General features: G+C 38.4%; 1 protein-coding gene and 1 long non-coding RNA gene across 3 annotated transcripts; one reads left to right on the top strand and one right to left on the bottom strand.

Moving 5' to 3' along the window:
• Window positions 1-462: 462 nt before the first annotated feature.
• LOC136257990 (uncharacterized) lies at window positions 463-3448 on the top strand. Its single transcript, XR_010702488.1, has 5 exons — window positions 463-2463; window positions 2509-2833; window positions 2897-3028; window positions 3079-3166; window positions 3224-3448. It is a non-coding gene; the product is annotated as an uncharacterized lncRNA (long non-coding RNA).
• Window positions 3449-8004: 4556 nt separating this feature from the next.
• On the bottom strand, window positions 8005-10337 carry LOC136257695 (uncharacterized). Of its 2 annotated transcripts, none has more exons than XM_066050986.1 (2): window positions 9318-10337; window positions 8005-9263 (listed from the first exon to the last, which is right to left on the bottom strand). In XM_066050986.1, exons 1-2 carry the CDS (start codon window positions 10317-10319, stop codon window positions 8304-8306), a joined length of 1962 nt encoding a protein of 653 aa, XP_065907058.1. In that variant the 5' UTR covers window positions 10320-10337; the 3' UTR covers window positions 8005-8303. The 2 variants fall into 2 exon arrangements, with proteins under 2 accessions (XP_065907058.1, XP_065907059.1); XM_066050987.1 differs by having other exon boundaries at window positions 8005-9260.
• Window positions 10338-23361: the final 13024 nt, after the last annotated feature.

Here is a 23361-nt window from a genome sequence, read left to right as displayed (position 1 = left end):
TTACAACACTATGCATATGGTGGTCTATAGCTAGTATCACATTAAATTTTTTTAGTTCACAGATTTACTATACAGATTTGGAGACCTGTATGCCTTAATAACATTATGAGACCAACTAGATGTGATCATCATTCACATGTAACTAGTAGCTAGTAATGTGCAAGGACTTGCATGAGGAATAAAGTTCTCCTAAAATTTGCTATTTGCTAAGAAACTGCATGGGTGAGAAGGGTGGTGGCAGCTAATTGGTCATATTCATAGAGTTGAAGAATTACACATAACTATATTCAAATGTTTTGGTAGACCTTTTGGTTAAATACATAAACTATATAGCTACCTGCCCATTTCTTTGTTCTGTTGTAAATGAGTTTCTGGTCACGTCTTAGCAGCAATGTGTGAACAAAATTCTATCATGTCAGCAAGGTAAGAGTTTAATCTCAGAGGCTCGTAAGATGGAATACAATCCATCTATGTACATGTGTCCTGCTTAACTATGTTACCTGATCCTGCATGGTGGTAGCTGCAGCTTTATGTGTTTAAAGTGTCAAGTGTTCACAATTTTTTCACAGCAATATGTGAAACACATTGCTCTTCAAAGCAGGCAGTGAAGTGTAGCTTAGTAATCTACTCTATGAATTTCCATACTGGGCATCCACCACAGCAGGTTAATGTTATTTCATTAGTGGTTATATCCATTTAGTGGCTTGAAGTAACAGCTGTTAGTGTCTTTGTGTCGCCAATGCTTGGAAGGGACTTATATACTTTGCTATTCATTCATGTAAGCATGGCCTATAGACATTTTGAATCACAAAAAAAACTTCTATAGCTGCTAACGGTCTGTCACTATCAAATGCATGAATTTTAGTAGGCACAATCAAAGTTTGGTAATTGTAAGGTTTCAGCGAGGGTTGATGCTCAGTTGCTGTTGTTGCTTCCTCGAGCAAGAAAGGTTACTCACATTGCTCCGGTTTACCCAGTTGTTAAATAGGGACCTTTCTTAAATGGTGACTTTTTTGGTAGCCCTACTTTTAAATGCTTTTGGTTGAATACATATTAAACTATAACATCACTTTGTTCTGTTGTAAATGAATTTCTAGTCACCTGTTAGCAACTATTGTGTGCACTATAATACATATCTACATGTCAGGAACATGCAAGTAAGTTTCAATCACAGAAGCTCTTAAGATGGAATGCAATTCATCTATGCACATGTGTCCTGCTAATAGTGGTAGCTAGCTTTTTCTATATTAAAACTAACTTAAAAGTGCCAAGTGTTCACAATAATCTCCACAGTGATGTGTGAAGCACATTGAGCAAAAGCTCTTCGAAGCAGGCAGTGATGTGTAGTGCAAACAATTCTATGAATTTGCATACTGGGAATCTACCACAGCACATTGTTTCATTAGTTTTAATGGTTATATTCATTTTAGTGGCTTGAAGGAACAGCTGTTAGTCTGTGCGCCAATAGTTTGAAAGGACTTATATTTTGCTATTGCTTTTGACTCATGCATGCATGCAAGCACGGACATTATAAATCACAAAAAAATTCTGTAGCTGCTAACAGTCTGTCACTATCAAATCCATTACCTTTGGTAGGCACAATCAGTGCTTTGATACATGGAAAAATTTAATGTTGTGTAGTAGCTAGTGTGTGTGTGTGTGTGAGAGAGAGAAAGAGAGAGAGAGTAAATGAGGCAGTTAAGATAAGTGGTCTGAGTTTGGTAATTGAAAGGTTTCAGCCAGGTTTGATGCCCAGTACAGTTACCCAGGTGTTAAGTGGCAACCTAGTGACAACTGGGGAGGCAGACCATCCATAGCTCTGATATAACATATGTAGTGGGTGAAGGTATAGGTGATACTTAATTGGGCTGCCATGCCCACACATTCACATGAGATACTGTATGGTACACCTTTCTGTGAGTTACGTATAATACTAATCCTGCCCTCGAAGGATTATGCTTACGATGACTCTTAGCACCAGCCTACATGAGTAGCTAGCACACAGATGCAGTCAGGTAGGCAAGTGGTAGCTGAAGGTATTGTCTTTTGTGTGTGTGTATGTGTGTGTGTGTGTGTGTGTGTGTGTGTGTGTGTGTGTGTGTGTGTGTGTGTGTGTGTGTTGGGCTTTGCTCTGTTAGTGTAGGCTAAGGCTGACTAAGAAGTTGACAGGAATGCATTCAAGTACATGAATACTTATACTAATCAGTGTGGACAATCTAATTAGCCACAGTGCATCCACCGCACTAGCTATATGGCTGCGCATGGATGAGGTCACTGCTCTATCATGCTCGTATATATATACCAACAGCATGCATGCATGCACAGATTGCACACAATCACCTTCGCTGCATGTTTCTTCCGATTGTTCTAGTCGCAATTAATAACGAGGCTCTAGGAATGATGCAGCTTGTTGTCATCCAGAACTAGAACAGTGCTTGTGCTCCATGGCAGACTTACCTGCAGGTATAGCTATAAAGACTGTCACAGCATTTATGATCGTTCATATAGATATCGCCTCTTCCATCCTTTTCCGCCAGTTTCTAGCGACGCCACAATTGTATACCTTTGCTACAGTAGCTAGCTACAGTGCTACACGCATTTGGCAGCTACAAAATCGCATGTTGCTTGCTGGCAAAAGGAGTAGAGGATAACACCTCCTGGGTCGAGAGACAACTGGGTGCATTCCACAAGCACTCATCATCTCTAGTACAACTACCCGAGTCACAGTGAATTGGTTAAGTCTACTTAATAGATGACTGCAAGTGCAAGCTACCCTGACATGGAACTTTGCAGAAAGACATATAGGAAGAGCTGCATTTGTAGCAACTGTGAGGTAAGAAGATGTGGTTAATTCATGATTCATTATTAATTTGTGTTATCTATCATTGCATGGCAGTGGGATCTGCCATCAACATCACCTAGCTACGTAAAGTTGTCAAAGGAAGTTACAAAGTAGTTACTGATGCTTGATTTCAAAACTTGGACTACTGATGATGTCTTGTGGTAGCACTGTAGATGAAATCACATAGTAAGTTCTGCTATGGCTCTTGGAAATGAGTATTTTGTGGTCTATTGAAGTTAGGCAGTGGAGAAACCTGTGATCATGGCTGGATCTTGTGAAAGCTATGAATGACACTGTACAAGGAATAGTATACATTAATTCAAGGTTTGTCACAGAAAAAATTGTCATAGCAATATTTTTATTGTAACAACATTTTTACAGATGCTACCTATAAGAACTATACATAACTAGTGATGAAACAGATTAGGAGAAGAAAGCTGCACTCAATGGACAGAAGTAAAAGAGCAAATCTACATTAATTTTAGTGATGTAACATCCCTCAGAAAAAAAGAATCCTGAAGGTGTCGAGAACTTCAATTTGTGAACTGAAAATTATAGTTGCTGTACAAATGATGTGCTTTTTTACTTATTAATGAAATACGTATTGTGGGTAGTAAATACAACACAGGAGCGAGATATTACTAGCGCAGTATAAAGCAGATGCACAATATAGAAAATGTTGATTTCAGCTACAGGATTTTTTGCATCCTGTATGCATTTCACAGTGTTAAAATGTACATTTCTTCACTGCCTCATTTCCAGCACCATTCTAGGTGCAGTAAATCTTTCTCTATCCTCTGTATGAAACTTTACTAAAATCTACTAATGTTCTAAGTATGAAATGTGGCTGAAATGGCAAATTTCATGGCCATTTTATACTCATTACCTACAAGCGGACATGGAACTTTTCGCCCAGTGATAACAAAATGCTTCAGATTTATTTATTTATTTATTTTATTTATTTATAAGGCTTTTCAGCATGGGTACAACTACATACAGATACAGTGGTTACACATTCATGAAAACAATATTAGTCCATGCTGAGGGTCCACTAGCAACCTGTGCTAGTGGCCTGAGTATGTTACAAAAAATTAATTACTTAACTACAGTAAGTTACTTATTTATTTAATTATAAATCAATTAGTATGTAACTACAAGAGATCAAAGTTCATGACAAGATGATTGCTGACACAGTTACCACACGGACAGAGATAGTGATATTTGTGTGGGTCAGTAGAATTGAAGTTTGTGATAAAATGATTCCAGAGAAGAGATTTGATGCGTCTTTTGATGGTTTCTATAGGCAAACTTATATCAATGATTGGTAGGGAATTCCAAAGGCGACAGATTCGGTTGAAATAAAAATGACGCTCTTTATTAGTAAAGGATATGTTGTGGTGTAGCTTGACTGAATTGGATCTTGTAGTACAATGGGAGAATGAAATGTAGAGGTTGATATTGAAGCTTGGAGTGGGATGTTTCAGAGAGTTGACAAAAAAGATTATGTCTGATATTTCAAAGATGCACATTAATGGAAGCAAATTGAGTTTTGTCAGCTGTTTTTTGTAGTCTGAGGAGAAGTCTTGTAAAATATATTTAGTTGCCCTACATTGAAGTTATTCAATTTTGGAGATGTCTTTTAAGAGATGAGGTCGCCACACTGGTGCACAGTATAGGAGCTGCAATCTTACTAAGGATATATATAGTTTGAGTGTAACCGAAGGCACAATGGTTTTACAAAAGGTTCTACGTACAAGTCCCAGAGTCTTATAGGCTTTCTTTAGAATGTAGTCATGATGCTTGTTCCAATTGAGATTATCACTAATCAGGACACCTAGGTCTTTATGCAAATGGGAAGTGTTTATAGGATTGCCATTGATGTTATAAGTGGATGTAAATTTACATTTAAACGACAGATGGGTACTTTTAGAGGAATGAAATGACAAAAGAGATGTTGTGCTCCAATTTGATAAGCAGTTTAAATCATGTTGTAAGAGCTGCATGTCGCTTGGTACTTTGATATGTTTAAAGCATTTTGTATCATCTGCAAAAAGAAAGATTTTACTGTAAGTGATGGCACAGGAGATATCATTCATGTAAATAATGAATAATAAAGGACCAAGTATACTACCTTGAGGTACTCCTGATTTAACAGGGAGAAGATTGGAATTAAGCCATTAATTGATACAAATTGAGACCTATTAGTAACATATGCCAGAAACCATGACCAGAGTTCACCGCCAATATCGAACATACGAAGTTTGTGAAGTAGATGTGAATGAGAAATAGTATCAAAAGCCTTGGTGATATCCAGGTAAATGATATCCAGCTGATGACGAGAGGTAAAAATGTCAGATAAAACTAAAAGGAGTTGTTGTACTGATGAATGATTCTGAATAAATCCAAACTGGGCAGGATTTATTCTGCTAGTAACATGTCCAATAATTTTATCGTGCAGTATTCGTTCCAACACTTTAGAAGTATTACTGAGTAAGGATATCGGTCGGTAGTTGTTGATATGGGTAGGGTCACCAGATTTAAACACAGGAATTATTTTGTGAACTTTCCATTCACAAGGAAGATAACCAAATTTTAATGTCAGATTGAAAAGATAGTGAAGAGGTTTATAGAGGACCGAAGCACACTTAGAAAGTAGAATGGGTGGGATGCCGTCTGGGCCCATGGCCTTGGATGTGTCTAAGCTTACCAATGCTTCATAGACATCAGCTTCAGTGATTGTAATATGACAGAGTGATACAGGACAATAGGAGTTAAAAGAAGGCGGTGAATCAGTGGAAGTGTTATTAAAAATTGAGTAAAAGTAATTGTTGAAAGCATTGGCTTTATCATTATCACAGTTGAATGTCGTAGAATTGTGATACATAGTGGAGGGGATAGATTTGGATTTTGTAACCCTCTGATATATTTGTAAATTTTGGGATTGTCAGATGTAGTGACTAAATTGGATTCATGTCATTTTAGCATTGCTGATCTTTGCTTGAAGCAGGTTTTGGGAGGTTTCCAGCTTATTTTTATTGTATTCAGTAGAGTTGTTGTTAAATTTACGTCTAAGTGAGCTAGACAGTTGATGTGGTGTCTAATGTCGGAATTGAACCACACGGGCTGACTATCAGGTTTAATTGTAGTTATGGGAATAAAATGTGGTAGAGCATCTTTAATGGTGTTGCTAAGGTATGACCACACAAATTCAATATCTTCAGACATGAGACAAGGTGTGAAATCAGAGTTATATAAAAAGTAACACAGGTCATTGTAGTTACCTTTAGAGTAATTTAGAAATGGTGTAGCCCTTTAGTCACTGTCATTGTTCAATGATGAATGAGAGTCAAAGGTTATGACAAAATGGTCTGATGGGATAGGTAAAGGAGGATCACAGTGTATTCTTAGGTTCAAAATATTGTCAGGAACATTGGTTAGGACTAGGTCAAGTATGTTACCAGCTATATGAGTAGGTTCATCTATCATTTGAACAAGGTTAAGGTCAAATACAACGTCACAGAAATTCGATGAAAAGGGGGATTGACCACATAGGGAATCCCAGTTGATATCAGATAGCCATACCTATAATATAAAGGCAGTATATAAAATATCTACAGGCAGAAAATAGAATTTTATGTGGAAATGTCTCCAAATTGCAGTATTTTAGCATCTATTTTGCAAAAATTTCCTGGGGGGGGGCATGCCCCCAGACCCCCCTAGTTCCAGCATGCTTCACATGCTGGGATGTGTACTTTGCACACCTCTACCCAAGAGATTAATACCTTGAGTTAGCCCCCCCCTTTTATAAATCCCCCTGACCCATGCTATTCCCAGTTAATACCATACTCACTGCATATATGCATGCTGTGCATTAGCGTTGCTATGTACACAATTTGTCACTATGTACTATATAAACACGCGTCAACACTACTTGGCGCTAGCTACATTGTTAACATAAATTCTAGCCAATGAAATTGCAATTACAACTTTTTCACTGCTGTCAGTGAAATACGGGACAAATTTCACTGCTACTATTGAGACTTTTGTATGGGCAGGGAAACAGGTATGATGTTATGTGGAAATATGATATTTCCACTTAAAGGTAAGGAAATCACTGAATTCTGTTTTTGTAGTGTGATAGCTACTCACAGTGTGGTACGCTGGCGTCTTGGGCCGCACGACACACTACCATGTGTCTTGATATATTAAGAATCATGGAGGTTTGCACTTTCTCACAAAAATATTTATTAGGTATGATCAAGCTTAATAGTGCTTTCAGTGCAACCTGAAATGCTTCCAATAGGTCGTTATAAACAATACCATCATCCCAGGACTGGGCAGAGTTTGCCTCTCTGTCCACTATTTAAGTGTTTTATATTATATTATCTTTGTAATTATTAAAAAAAAAATTTATTTTATTTAGTGAATTTTCTCATTGACTGACATGTCTTCAGACTAGATATAGCACAATTCAATAATGTACATGCTTGATCTTAAACTAAATAGCTATGTGCCCACAGCCAACCAAAGTCCAGTTGTGGACATGTACCTGGTTTATTGAAATTGTTTTCTGAGTGTTATGTGTGTATCTATCTATCTACCTGAGTTTGTCTGCATGCACCCACATCAGTGCATGCATGAGCAAAACTGTTGTTAAATGGTAAAAGCAGCTTGCGCGTAAACTTTTAAACCTTTCTCTGAGATAGTTTCTTTTAAATACGGGTATAGTGTCTCAGTGTGAATAACTTTCCCATCAGGTTTTACAGGAATTTAACAGCTGAAAAACAATGTTGAGGCCTTGTAAACTACCAGGAATTAATAGTCTATCACTTCCAGTTGAAAGGTTGAAAGGGAACATGTGTATCTTCAAATGTGGGCACCCTCCCTTGTCTGACTACCTCTTCTTTCTACGATCCCTTAGAATTCCTATACTTATTTGTTTACTTGTAACCTAATTATGACTGGTGAACCCATGCATATACCACATCAAAAAACAAACAAACAAAATGGCACCAGACTTTATGGTTTTGTCTGAACATCCACTCAAACTTTCAAATATTTGAAGTGGCCATTACACTTTATTTTCAGCTTTGTTACCACATGTCCCTGTTCCAATATTATTGCAAGTACCTGTACGCGCTGTTGTTGTATATCTGCCTGGTTATAGCAGGTTTATAAGTATAATACTTCTCTTATCTCAAAACTACAAAACAATAAAAAGATCATAGACACTTAACTTGTGAAGAAACCCTAAACAGCATGTTTACAAAAACAAGTCCATTTACCTATCACTATACAATTAGCACTACCATAAGCAAATCTGCTAATAATTACTAAATTACTTAGCTAAGTACAATGGCAAAGTAAAATTACTCAACAGAAAGACTTCTGGGTGTAAAATAGAAAATACACCCAGGAAACCAGATATATTATCTAAGAATAGTATGTACTTGGCTAGCCACTAACTACAAAATTGTTGAAAAGTTCCAATGTGTACAGCATTGCTGACTGTATTTTCATCATCCTCAAATCCTCCAATTACAATGAGTTGGTTACCATAACATATAGTAGATGGACACTTTGACACAACTGGTAAACAACCAACGGACTCCCATGATGAGGAGGCTACCATTACACCTTTAGTAGTCTTCCACACACAAACTGTATCGCTAGTTGAATCCCCACCTACTACTAACAGGTACTTGTTGTCTAAACCAGTAGCAGCAGCTGCTGAATAACGCCATGGAGTATCTGTAAGACATTTCCAGTCAAGTTGGTGACAACTGGACAAATTGTCTAGAGGCGCAGCATACACATCATTGGAGGGCCCATCTTGGGTATATCCATTCAACACATATAAGGTGTCTTCTAGTATTACTGTTTGTTGCAATCTATGTGGATAAGGAAGATCATTACAGGTAAACCATTGGCCAGTAGTGTCATCAAATACTTCAGTTGTACTTAAAACTATAGCAGTACAAAGCCCACCCATTACAATCATCATCGTCTTATAGCTGGCAACACTAACATTGAGTCTTTTAGTTGGAATTTCTGTGTAGTCTTTCCATTGGCTTTCATCTAAGACAAGCACTTTGTTATTTGGTATTACATACACTCCACCACTTCCACCCAAAATAAGTAGCTTGTTCATAAGCACAACCAATGCAAAATATTTTGTGGAGGTTTTAATAGGAATGTCCCACTTATTGGTGTCAGGGTGGTAAACAAAAACTTGGAATGGATCGATAAGATCTGATTCAGTATGACCACCTCCGACATAAACTGCATTATTATACAAGACTGCTGTGTGCACTGCTGCAGCTACTGGCAAAGGGGCACCCTCCTTCCACTGGATGTTCATTGACTTACTGAACAAGTCGGGTGTGGTGGTATTGACCGATTCCTTCAGGGTCAGTTGCTGCTGTGGAAATTATCACACTAACACATTATATTACACTATACAGTTGCTACAAACCTGTAACTGTGATGTCAGTTTCATGGAAGCCAACCAAGTAAAGGGATCCATCCCATCATGACCAGTCTTCTTGCTGGTTACTTCTTTCATCTTCTTGATCTGTTCAGAGATGTCTGACATTACAGGTCTCATCTCAGGATCATCTTCCAAACAAAACTCAACCAATGGCTTCAACTCTGCATCACCTCCAGCCATCATGTCTAGGTATTGTTGACGTCGCTCAACCTCAGACAAAATTATTCTCTTCCTTGTTACCGGATCTACTTGTTTAATACCTTTTGGGTTTGGCCACTGTTGGGTTGTGATGTGGAGGATCACTCCACCAAAAGAGAACACATCTAATGGTGGTCCATATACTGGCTTCTCTTCCAATGCCTCAGGGGACATGAACACCAAAGTTCCTGGAGTTTGTGTCATCGTCTTGCTAGTTCCTGTCATCATCGCCTTTGCCACACCAAGATCTGTGATCTTTGTTTCAAGATGAGGGGTCACCAGGATGTTGTTAGGAGAGAGGTCTCGGTGAACTATTGGAGGGCTGCGGCCATGAAGGTACCTCAACCCAAGACTAACATCCTGTAGTATTGACAGTTTCACCAGTAAAGGAATATCATCATGTTTCTCTACCAGTGATGTTACACTCTCCTGCATCTTCTCCATTAACATAACAGGCAGTCCGGACTCGTCATCTGAAGGATAGTAAATCCCTAGGAATTGGACGACGTTTGGATGACGTAAAGTACTCCAGAGGTGGCATTCACGTAGGAAATCTTCTTTCGCTTTTTGTTGTTCACGTTTGCTAGTAAATTCGTCAGAAACCATCCAGCCATGGATCTCTTTACCGGCGCAAACCTTCCCATCGTATTCCACTTCGAAAACTTTCCCATATGAGCCACGTCCTAAGGATGTTGTAGTTGGCTTCACCTGAGAAAGAGGAATCTTGAGATTTTGCAGTGCTTCAGTTATTGTCGCCAGCGAGTTAGAGGCCATTTTCTGGCGGGTCATCACGTGGCAGGCTGGTCCCCCGCCACAAATGGTCCGGCTGGATTAGGCCACTCCAAGAAAATTCCATTCCCCCCCCCCCCCGCATGCAGATTCTCTTCCCGCATGGTCATTCATTATTGCTGTCAACTGAACATTTTATTCATTATTTATCCTGTGGTTGCATAGCTAGCACGGCTGCAGTAACTAGCTAGTTTGGCATTCAGGAAGCCCATTTAGCTAGCTGTTCGCTGTTCAGGTTCTTACTTTAAATATTTCTACTGTATTCTTACCTGTAAGTTAGTTATGGATTTCGAAAATTAGTGGAACTTGAACATCTATAATGGATAATGAACTGCCCGCCCGCATGTAGTTTTCAGTGAGGTCAATGAAATGGGAAACAAGGAATTATCTTGGAGTGACCTTACCTACAACGCCTCAAGTAGCCAGCCGGATCTGCAGGTGCAAGGGGGTGGCACTCCTAATATATCCTGTGCTCTGATCTTCGTCCTAGGTCAAAACAGAAGTCCATTTGTAGTTGGTCAAAGGACATGCAAGCACAGTTTGAAAGTTGTAGCTATGCCACTATCGATACTTTCAGATCAGTTATAAATGTAAGCATAAATTTACAAAAAAAAACAACCCTAAAATTTGGTCAAGAGACAAGTGCGATTTTTAGTGAAAGTCAAAACTCAAAGCTAAAATTTCGAGTTTGACCACTTTGACCGAGGATGAAGATCAGATGTATGTTGGAGATGTATAGGAGACTTCCACTAATTTATGTACAATCTTGAATAACATCAATAATCTCATTTTAGTATTCACGTACGAAATAGATTTTATACCCAAAGAGTTGAGCATACGTGAGACACTATACTTGTTCTTTGGTAATCTTTAAAATAAAACAAGCTGCTCATTTTGAATTCTTTCAAGTTTGTTAATACAATACTGAGTATGGGGAGACCATACTGTTGCTGTATAGTTCAAAATTGGTTCATATATATCTTATAAGCACCAAGTTTACTCTACTCTAATAGAGCAGTCAGTTACTCTAATAAGGCAGTCACAGTATTCAGAGAAGCAGTGTAGCAAACTATGCCGGAAGTTGTGAATAACGATTTTTTTTGTGCAATTTATATTTTTTGGTGCATGGAGGGCTCCTCAACACCAAACTAGAGCCCCCTATCTAAAAATGTTTTGCTATGCCTATGTATTACCTAGCTACCTATATATTATTATTATTAGCTACTAGGCCCGGGGGGCACATACACAACCAAGTATATACAACCACCAATGGGGCAATCTACAAATGGGGCATGCATGTACAGCAGTGCATGACTAGCACAGTGTGTGTGGATGAAAAAGATGCACATAGCTACAGTAAACATAAGTGATACAGGGGCGGATCCAGAGTCTGGAAAGAGGGGGGGGGGGGGGGGGGGGCACCTTGCTGAAAAAAAGTTGAAGAGCAAAAAAAAAAAAAGGTCACAAAAACAATAGCTAGCTATCCTTTACCAAATATATTATATCACGTATGTTATGTAAAATAAAATCCTATTTATAGCTTCATAAGTAAGCTGCACTGCCTCATGAACATTGTGACTGCTTTATTAGAGTAATTGACTGCTCTATTAGAGTATTTCGATCTTGTATGCAATTTCTTGAAGGGAGGGGGTATTTGCCCCAAATGCCCCATCCTGGATCCGCCATTGTGATATATGCAATTACAATTGTGAGGGTCTGCTACTATTATACGTTGTATTGAATACCCGACCTTGGAAGACCACATAATGTATTGTCACCACCCCTCCTGCATGATTCTCACAAGTTGAGGTGCAAGTGCATGCTCTCATATTATTATTATTATTTATTACAGGTAATTTATAAGGCTAAACAGTCTGTTACACCTGATCAACAGGTAAAAAAAGTACAAGTAGACTAATTACATACATTTATACATAGTGTTAGATGAATATTGGTCAATCAAATTCTTAAAATCATCAACTGATGCTGCACATGCTACTTCTTGGGGTAAATTATTCCATGGTTCAACAACTCTTCTTGTAAAAAAATATTTCCTGGCATCTGTTCATATCTCAGTATGGTATTGAATCTCATGCCTGCAAGCAAATAATCCATTATACATTCCTAAAATTTAGTCCTCATGTTAAAATTATAATGTTTATATATAATGAGGATGAATTGGGGTACTGGATTAAGACATGGTTGCTGAAGTTTCCAAGAGCAGACCTCAGTGATAAAAGAAGCAGGGTATTTCACTAGAAACTGTAATCTGAGTTATTTTTACTATGAGCTGGGCCATATGTCTTAACATGATATGCATGCTACAAGATGAAATTAAATTTGGAGAACAGTTGCTTGTAGCTGCAGTGGCGTATCTACACCCGGGCATACCCAAGGGGTAGTCACTTTCATACTTCCCGTTGAAACACTTGCGACCGGGATCAAAATTTTTGATCGTTAAAAAACCTTCTTGACTGTTTTCTAAAACTTTATTTATTTATTTATTGTTACTGGGCAGACAGCAATTGCCGATGCGCCCAGGGGGCGATCAACACCCCAAAGAAATCACACATACACATAAGATATACAGCAAACAATTAGATAGACAATAAGTAATTAGTAAATGTATCTATGTTTTCTGATTCTATGACAGATACTGGCAAGCTGTTCCAATCTTTGATTGTTCTTGGGAAAAAAGCATGTTGATAATAACTGGACCGTGTACAACTTGTCTTGATCCTTTGATTTCCGCTCCACGCTTTCTTGATCCGGCCTTGATATATATATATATATATATAATACCATTGTGTGCATTACTGAAGCCACGACCAGCGTCACGGGCCAGCCTGCAATTCAGTAATCGCTGTGTGACAGTGGACCATCCTGACGTTCTGCTTTACCCGTCTGATGAACTAGTGTGTTTTATTGCAACTATATACTGACGTCACAGTTTATCCTGGATTGGCAGATTTAAATAGTTGTAGATTTAGTTCAAGAAGCTGATAATCCATACGATGCCAATTCAGTCCTCGTACGCGTTCTGCCGGCTTGGGCATTTAGAAAACTGAGAAAGCTTCAACTGCAGTGACTGAGATTTTAGGCGCCGGCGGTATTACAAGGTGGGGACTATTCTACGGAACGGAACGGAACGGAACGGAACGGAACGGAATGATGGACTAAACCACGGAACGGAACGCTTTCTAAAATTGAAGCTTGCAACTTACCATTGCTGAAACTTCCCTTATAAGTTAGCAGTGGCATCTCCAGTGGGTGATTAAACATAAGATAAAAAGAATTAACGGATCGATTGTGGGTTTTTGTTGGTTGTCATTAGTAACGAAGTATTATTGTGGGATGAGCTGTATCAGTGATGTTCATCCATACCATAGATAATAGACACTATTATCTATGTCCATACGGAAGGGAACTTTATGTGAGCTGTTTTTCTTATTTAGACTTTAGAAAACAGTCTGGGCTGGTCTTTCAAGTCATAAGTCAGTGTATAAATAAAGCAAGCAGGAAGATACTGGTAAGTGCCCGTAACAGGAAAGAGCCAGCTGAATTAAAACTTGAAGAATTTTGTGCAGTGTGTGAGGAGCAAATATTTTGGCAGACCGCAAGGAGGGTATATTCTGCAAACATCACTGAAGTGTATGCATGGAGTTATTTATATATTAACAGCTGGTGCAGTGGACTAATGCCGTATTCAATAGTGAGCTGATTTTATCTGTTGCACAATTCAAGGATGTGTCTGACTGCTAGCCTTGAATCAGGCTAAATGCCAAAACTCCAAGATCAGCCAAATCTCTATTATAAGCCGCATGTGAAACCATGCCCGTAGCCACCAGGCAAACGTGATTTGGACCAGGATGTGTGTGTAATTTCAATGTATCTAGTCAGACCTGAAATGGAACACTCACATTAATTACATACCACCTAAGAATCCTAGGATTTCTTAAGTGTAACATTTCACATGCTTCACTTCAAACAAAACAGGTTAAATTTGTTCGTCTATTTTTCAAGTGATTCCCAGTCCAGCTGGTCCATGAAATTACAATGGGATCACATGTATTTGTTACAGTGCGGGCTGTCCTGTGTTGGATCTACTCTAGAGTTGAGATTTCAAGGTAGACTCACTGCCAATGTACTGATACTAGTACTGTTGTAGCATGTTTAAGTGGAGGACAAATGAAATAGTAATGCTAGATTATTTATGTATACAAATTTTTCATAATGAAATTGATATCCCATTTTGATTTGTACTTCCACTTTGCAACATATTCAAGAACAAGAAGCTACCACACTTAATCTCCAACCACTGTCATTAATTAACCAAGATCTCACTAGTCTGTAATTCACCTTACTGTAGTGATTTTATTGATTCATCTGTATGTTTTCTTCATTTTCCTTTGAAGTTGTACCAAGAGTTCATAAGGTGGAGAGTGTCTAACTTGAACGCATTCACCAAACACCCTGCTTAAAGTAACACCTCGGCCTTATTTCAGAACAAAGGCTTTACCTTCTTCAGCAACACTAATCAACAGTTTTCTATCCCCCATGCCAGTAAAGGTGTTGATTTGATGAAAGGTGAACTTTACGCAGGGTGTTTGTACAGGCCATACTGAGAGTTAGACACTCTCCCCCATACAAATCAGTATTACGAACTCTTGGTTGTACAGTATAGGTAAACAAAGATAAGTTTCTCTCCCATCTTATTCTAGGATTTCTATTGACAAGGAAAATTCAATTATTTGTATACAGGCTCAAAATTGAGAAAATATAAAGAAAGTGAATTAATATTATACAGTTAGTTTGCTTTTGGATATTTAATGTCTCCAACCACAACAAAAATTCGATGAATCCATGCATCTCATCACTGGTCGTCTGAACATTCTGAAAGTGATACCTCACTCAATCAACCATATATTCTGTTTATTAGACTGAATAAAGTCATGATTACCTAAACAATCACTTAATTAATGTTTTATAATTATCCTATTCCATTTTCCTGGAGGTTCCACTGATAAAATGCAATTTCAGCAATGATAGCAGCTAGCCAAGCTGCAAGTTGATTCAGAAAGCATTCCATTCTGTAAAATAGACCCATCCAGAATTCAACTCAGTACTCAGGCTGAGATATCTGACAATAGTCCACTACTCTGTTAATGAATTATTGATATTCACACAATATAGCCTCCTTGAGGTATCTGAATGTTTGCTCCTCACACACTGCACAAACTTCCTTTAGATTCTGCTTAGACTGAGTTGATTCAGCTTGTCACCATACTTGTTTCCTTTGTAGTGTAGCTATACACATACTGATTTATGCCGATTAGAAAGGCTGGGCCTCAGACTGTACATTCTAAAGTCAAGTAAGTAAAAATAACTCACATACTAGTAAAAACAAGTCATGCATTAGTTCCCTATTTGATATATCCGAAGATGAACACACTGAGTCAGCTATTCCCACAATTAGTACTTAGTTACTAATGACAACCAACAAGAACCCACAATCGATCCTTAAATTCGTTTTATCTTTCTTGGGGTAACGTTTGATTACCTGCTGGAAGTGCCACTGATAACTTGTACAGCAATGGTAAGCTGCAAGCTTCAATCTGAGAAAGCATTCCGTTCCGCAGTTTAGTCCATCATTCCGTTCCGTTCCGTTCCGTTCCGTTCCGTAGAATAGTCCCCACCGTATTACAACTAGCAAAAAGTCAGCGGGCTCACTTCAGTTCATGACATGCATCAGCAGTGGCGGACATAGGCGGCGGAAGGGGGGGGGCTAGGGGGCTGTAGCCCCCTCTCAGAATGATATCACGCAGAAATAGTTATCCTTGGAGTGGGGCTGAAAACCGCGGTAAAGATCGAGATACTCTAATAGAGCAGTCACTCTAATAAACCAGTCACAGTCTTAGAGCAGTGTGCAGCGAGCTATGTAAGGATTTTATGTAGTTTATCAGCTATAAATGCGTAGCTGGTGAGGTGGGGAGCTATTGTCAGCTGGTTGTGACCTTTTTTTTTTGGGTCTTACCTTACCAAACCAGAGACAATGTAGATCATTTCCATAAGTCTGGGTCAGCCCAGCCCCCTTCATATCAACTACTTCCGCCGCCCCCTAGTGGCGGATCTAGATGGATTTCTGTCGAAACCCCCTTTTAAATTTAGCTCAGTGGAATTCTAAATACATATACATTGTTGTACTGACAATTTGTCATATCAAGCAACTATATACCATTGTATTTCAGTAACATGCATGCAGCTGAACTTATTTATAGCTATTAAACCCTCAGCAACACTTCACTTTTCATCTCCCACTACATTAAAAACGATCGAGATACTCTAATAGAGCAGTCAAGTAACTACTCTAATAGAGCAATCAAAGCTACAGCTTATAGTCACCATCTTTGCCCTATAGTTAGCTATAGTATTTACAGTTTAAAGCATTAGATTTATTGTAATTGCTAACTGAAGTAGCCTAAAATCCAATCTCAGAGCTTCTAAAACCTCAAAATTTCTGGAAAAATGCCATCAAATACCTAATTCAGCTATACCAACTTTCAGAAACTCCTTTTAAAAATCCTAGATCCGCCACTGCATCATATTCTACGTAGCTACTTGAATCAGTCATTAGAATATCATAGCTATACTAGTTGACTTAGCTGTTTACTAAAATTAAATAAATACAAGAATAGTAGTAGAACAGCATATACTTTCCACATATAGTATCTGACCTTGACATGGGATAGGGAACCGGAGCCGTATACCTGTACAATTTTGCTCATGAACACTGTAGTAGAGCAATTGTATGTGTGCCATGCATGTATATGTTCCCTTTATAGTATTTGATCAGAATACTTCGTGTGCCCGTCAGCTCTCAGCTTGTGATAGTATGAGCTACAGGTACCATACTATGGATGTCACAGTTACTGCATGTTGAAGGTCTGCAAGATCACCTTTGAAAATTTTAAACAAGTATAATATTATCTATGAAGCGTGTGCTTAGGTATAGCTATAGTATTAATTTGGGGATGATAATTTCATTATACTAATGCCATACACACTGCATGACAAGTATATAATCACCTGCAGTGCCTGGGGTTAAGACATGTTCAGATGTGATTGTAGTAACACCAATAATTGATTACTTATATACCAATATTACATATAAGCGTAATTCAGAACTGTAGCACATACACATGCACTTACTAGCTATAATGGGATAATGGTATGCAGATTGAATTGGTGAATTTCAATAATATTATTCTGCAGATAAAAAAATGTTTCAAATCCATGCAGGGAATCCTAAAAGCATGCAGGAGGGAAACCGTTTTAACAAAACGATCACATAGATGTACGTTTGCTAATGTAGCATAATTATTTCAGATGTCAGAGATGTTACTATGCTTTGAATAGCAAGGTAAATCAACTCTTAATTGCAATTGTGGTTATTTAAAGAGTACTGTAGGATGGTATTGTCATGAGAAATGCATATTAATGCAGTGAAATGTATTCAGGCTACCTATCTGTTTCAATTGTGTAGCTACAAAGTAATTATCTAAGTAGACACATGATAATTTTGTTCCGGTTTATTTTGTGAACAGTTGTGCACTGTATATAGCTAATATCTTTCTCCCTATAGTGACCTCATGCTGTACATACAACACAAAGTTTCAACTATGAAGAGAAAGTGAATGAACTACTACCTTATAATTTTTAACTGTAAGTGTCCGGCTTTACAATTTTCTCAAGACATGCAAATTTGAAAAAAATTGAGCATTTATCATGTTCTTTTCTGTCAAAGTATTTAGCCAGGTACATAGCAGCTGCACATGCACAATACCTTTCTGATAATAATTAGCTATTGCACCTCTAGGAAACAATGTGTGAAGGCACTGTGCATCACTGCTTGACTGTTTATTAGCTTCATAAATTGTTGTAGTTTTGTTTCTTCGAGGTTTCCCTCCTGCTTTTAGGAGGTTTCTCTCATGAATTTGATTGCTCTACTTTGATATTCAAAGTGTAGAAGTATAGACTAAATTTTATAGTTAGCTGCATTGCAAACACAACTTTAGGTGTGGACAGACAAAGAGACATAATGCATACACAAAAGTTTTTAATAAAAATATTACCATGTGCATACCCACATAGACAAATGGTAAAAAACCATGAATTTTTCCAGCGCCTATACAAATCAATGGTCTGTATGTGCATGCAATACTGCATTTCACACAGCAGACAGACAGATGCTATATATCTAAAACTTGTTTTATAATTATGATATTCAGCAATTTAATTGCGGATTATGATCAGATGTAATGCTGCATTGTAATAGTACGTATAATATAACCACTTTAACAAGACACATTACCTATATGCCACAATGAGTTTGGGCCAGGAACAGAATATGGACGTTGACTAGGCAGATTTCCCCTCCATCTAAGAGAAGTATTGATTGGATCAGTAGCATGCATACTTTGACGAATTCTATCTTGTGTTACATGGAATCTATTAGAATGCATATACTCAATAACCAATGCTTCCCCAACAGCTGGCAGTCTGATAATGTGATTTCTCAGCTGATCATCTGTAAGAGTCTGTTGTGGTTCATCTAGAAACCTCCTATGGTGATATAATGTCATTCTAGAAATTCCCAAAATCGATGCTATATCACTCCAAGAAAATGACAAGGACTTCAAATACTCTAATTGCTCTCTCTCTCTACTTGGCCTGCCACGTTGGCCAGTTGATAATGTTGCAACAGTGTATCTACCTCCAACAATTTGTTCACCAGTATAAAATGCATCAAGATAGCCTTGCCACTCATTTGCTATATCCTGCAAGTAAGTGATAAGTTGTTCAACAGATTCTTTGTACTGAGTGACATGACGTAAACTTTCCCCTTGTAGTTGATGTGAAGCACTTTCCATATGATAAGCAAGTAAATGAGCACTTGACAAGCAAACTTCAAGTCTGTCAGCAGCATACTCACAATATCTAATGTTCGCGATTCCAGAATTTCTTCGTAAGTCCCTCAGAAAGGAAGACACACTTTCAAAATAATTTCTCCAGCCCCACAACTCTATGTTTCGACTTGCTTCTCCCATTACGTATAGCTATACGCTATATGAGCTGTTGTTTGCAGATCGCCTTACCCCCACTGGACAATGCGGGTCATTTAGAAACACATTTACATAATGGACTCAGACATCATATCGATTACTAGATTTAGACTGGTCAGCGATAACGATAATAGCATTTCTTTCTAAGTCTTATCTCGGGCCCAAGATAAGGCTGCTCTTATCTAGAGCCCAGGATAAGCAAATCATGTGTGCTTAAACTGGGCCCGAGATAAGTCACGTGCGCTTAAACTGGGCCCGAGATAAGGAAGGAATAATGTTACAAACCACTTGCCATACGGGTTTACACTAATTTCACAATGCTTTATGCCTGCTGGCACCCCCGCAAGTATATATTGATATAATTATACCACAATTGGTTTCACAAGGTTTCAAGATAGTAGAGGGTGCTAAAGTGCCCTCTATTATCTAAAGAATGATTTCTCACAATCAGTAGTCCAAGGTTAGGGTTAGGGTATGGGTTCAGTATAAATCCACTTAGGGGTAGGGTTTGGGTTCAACCATATTCTTTAATATACGCTAGGGCATCCCTACATCAATCAACTGTGTCACAAAGCCAACCGGCAGCTACTAGGGTTTCTACAACATCATCTACGAGGCTGCTCAAGAACACCTAAGGAACATAGCTACAAACAACTGATTTTACCTACTATAGAATACTGTTCAGCTATTTGGGACCCCCACCATCAGAATGCTATCCACCAACTGGAAATGATTCAACACCGCCACGGTGCTGCAAGATTTGTGTTAAATAAACCTTGGAGAAGAAATGATCAACACAGTATACCACAGATCGATGTTAATGAACTTGAAATGGCCTTCCCTTCAAGATCGAAGAAAACATTCTCGCCTTCTTTTACTTTATAAAATAATAAAAAATCACCTCAAAGTCCGGTTAAATTACCTACCCTGCCATTCATACTCTAGTACTCAATCTCAACACCCTCTTAGATATCACCACTATCTAGTATCCACCAATATATATCGTTATTCCTTTTTCCCCAAGAACTATCCCCCAATGGAACATGCAATCTCCCTATTAACAACATCACTGGTTACTCTTGCAGGGCTTTGCTAATTATTACTACTAATAATAATAATCACTATTTTTATATTATCTTGCATTTAAGTACGTCTAAAATTCAGGGTTCCACCAGCTGGCAGCTGTGATGCAGTGGTTATGGCTCTGATTCATTATGAAACGTCCCGGGATCGAGCTCAGAATTTTCACATTTTATTTAAATTTTTTCGTTGTTTAGTTAAACTTAAACTTAAAGTCACAAAAGGCATCAAGTGTTGTGAAATTAGTGCTACCCTAAAAGGTGTAATAACCCACAACACGTAATAGATACCTCAGATTCTGAACCAGATTTGGGAAGAGCAATGAATAGCGATCAAGATGAGCTATAGCAGAAGGAAATCAGAGGAAATTAAGGTCGTTATTTTAAGGTTGAAAATCACTTACTTTTTCTATGGCGAATTGAATGGTGGATATTTGGAAAGGAACGCTCTGAGCTATTTCGATATCTTAACAGCCACTAACTTTCACTACATTAGTGTTACAATGAAACAAAAGCACTGTGAATTAGTTCTGCAGGTTAGTTTGTGAAAATTACAGTGTTCCGTGATTCAGTAAGCAAAATAATGTCTGTGTCATCAGCAAACTTCAGGGGTGAGTGAGTATTGATTAAAGTGAAAAGGCTAATTTAATGATAGAATTGAATTCTGTCACTGATCTAAAGTTGTGGCAACACGCCCATTTGTGTACCGTTTACAAGCATAATTCTTAGTACTTGGTTATATAATTAGTGATTATTGTACAGAACTCAAAGTTCAGTGTAAAAGTACAAATTAATTATAAAGTAATTACTTAAACTGTTCTTGAATTGAGACAAGGATTCTGACATCACCACTACACTTGGTAACCTGTTCCACATACAAATAGTTGATGGAAAAAATGAATGTTTATATGAGTCAACCCTGGTAGCTGGCTGAATGAATCTATGAGGATGGCCTCAGGAGATGTTGTTTAAGTTGGAGTAAGTTAGTGGTAAATTATGCTGGATATAAATAAGTCCATGGATGATTTTGTACATCATTATCAATTTCATCTGGTCTCTTCTTTCATGTAAAGTGGGCCAGTCTAGCTGTTGTAGAATGCTTGTAACACTCTGATACTTATTACCAGCTACGTACTTAACTTAACCAATGTCAAAGTCAGGAAATTCGTCCTCAGCAGTTAGCGAATACTGGCGGAGTATCATTTTCACATTGTACCTCCACAAAGTCACAGACAGTCGCTGGAGAAGTTGGCGCCTAGCAAACTTTCGAGGCAAACCATTTCTAACAGTTGTTCTGTCAGCTATGGATCCTAAAATTGATAGGGCTTATGGTGGCCAAACACCTAAGGTCTCACATACGAGGGGGATAAAATCTCCTCCATTATCATTCACAATGTCCTGGAATTCAGTGTCCTTAGCTATCTCACTAACAGAAGCAGCCACCCCAGTCTGAGAAGAAGCAGAAGATATGACAGCCGACTGATGAGTGGTACTCCTAACGGAGAGATCAAAATAGGCAGGACAACCAAGATGGAAACCAGGGTGGTATATGTCACCAGGACGAGATTGGTCAGATGAAATGCCTTGCTCCCTAAGAACACCAGGGTGATCTTGGAGCAAGGCATGGTGCACAATACATACTAGAGCATTATGATGCTGGATCCTCAAGGGGCCATGAGAGCACCCCAGCAGATGATCACCAAACTGGTCAATCACAGATAGACAAGTACAAAGAGGTAAGGAAGGGAACAAAGGAATGCCAAGCCACACACATAAAGCTATAGTGAAATCGTAGGAAGGAATAGCTAGACCCAAAGTAGGCTGTGGCAGTACTTTAAGCCAACCCACTGCTGGTGCCAGAAGAATGTGATAAAGCATGCAGATGAGCTTGATCATGAATAGTAGAACTACTTACAAGCTGTTTGAAAAATGGTTCATCTTAAACAGCTTGAAGGTCATTTTGAGAGGAGTTATGCAACACAGAAACAGACATATCTTCATAGAAAGCAAGGGAACATTCCTCTCCAGGAAATGGCATAAAAACATCAAAAGTTTCCACTAAGTGTGACACTAAAATATAGGAAGAATTGTTACAGGAACCCACGGAAGCAGGAGCAGCAGAATGCTCAGATTCATGTACGCCCAAACCTCCTAACCTAAATGGCAAAGTGGCTTGTGTCCAGCTACTATCAGAAATGCCACAACACAAGATTCTACTAAGGCATTCTCGTAATCTAAGATCAAAACGTGAGGGAAAGGAGCCCAAAGAGGAAGATGGCACACAGTGTAAAAGGTGAGTGACCTTGCAAACACTAAGACAGCTCCTAAGCAGATGCAACTCTACTTGAGGGTCCTCAAGGTCAACCAATTTATCCTGAATTGCAACTATTTTATCAAATTGAACAGACAAAAAGGCATCATAAAATTGTGGAGGTCCCCAAATAGGGGATCCAAGATGTTCCAAACCACTGTTCTTGGGATTGATACACTTAATGGCAGGATGAAAGTTAGGAAAAGAACTGTCACCAGAAGGCAAGTATAGTTCACACTTGGATAGATTGATGTAAAGACCAAAACTGGGACCTGACTCAGTAAAATGTGAAAGTAATGTATGAAAACAAGATCTAGTACCTATAAATGTGCCATTATCTAAATACCACAGGTTAAGAAGACATGTTTTACTAAAAAAGATGGAACGAAGAAATTGTACCAACACTAAAGAAAAAAGTAAGGGACCAAGAGGATCTCCCTGTTGGACACCTGCATGTGGAAGCAAGAATACGCCTGTGGCCAAACATCAGCTCAGCAAGTTTACTGTAGCACCAATACACCTAGGGGTAA

The sequence above is a fragment of the Dysidea avara genome, chromosome 6 (genome assembly GCF_963678975.1).
Source record: "Dysidea avara chromosome 6, odDysAvar1.4, whole genome shotgun sequence".
Taxonomy (NCBI): Eukaryota; Metazoa; Porifera; class Demospongiae; order Dictyoceratida; family Dysideidae; genus Dysidea; species Dysidea avara.
Note: the sequence above shows the minus strand (reverse complement) of the source record. Positions and strands in the feature narration are given on the sequence as shown.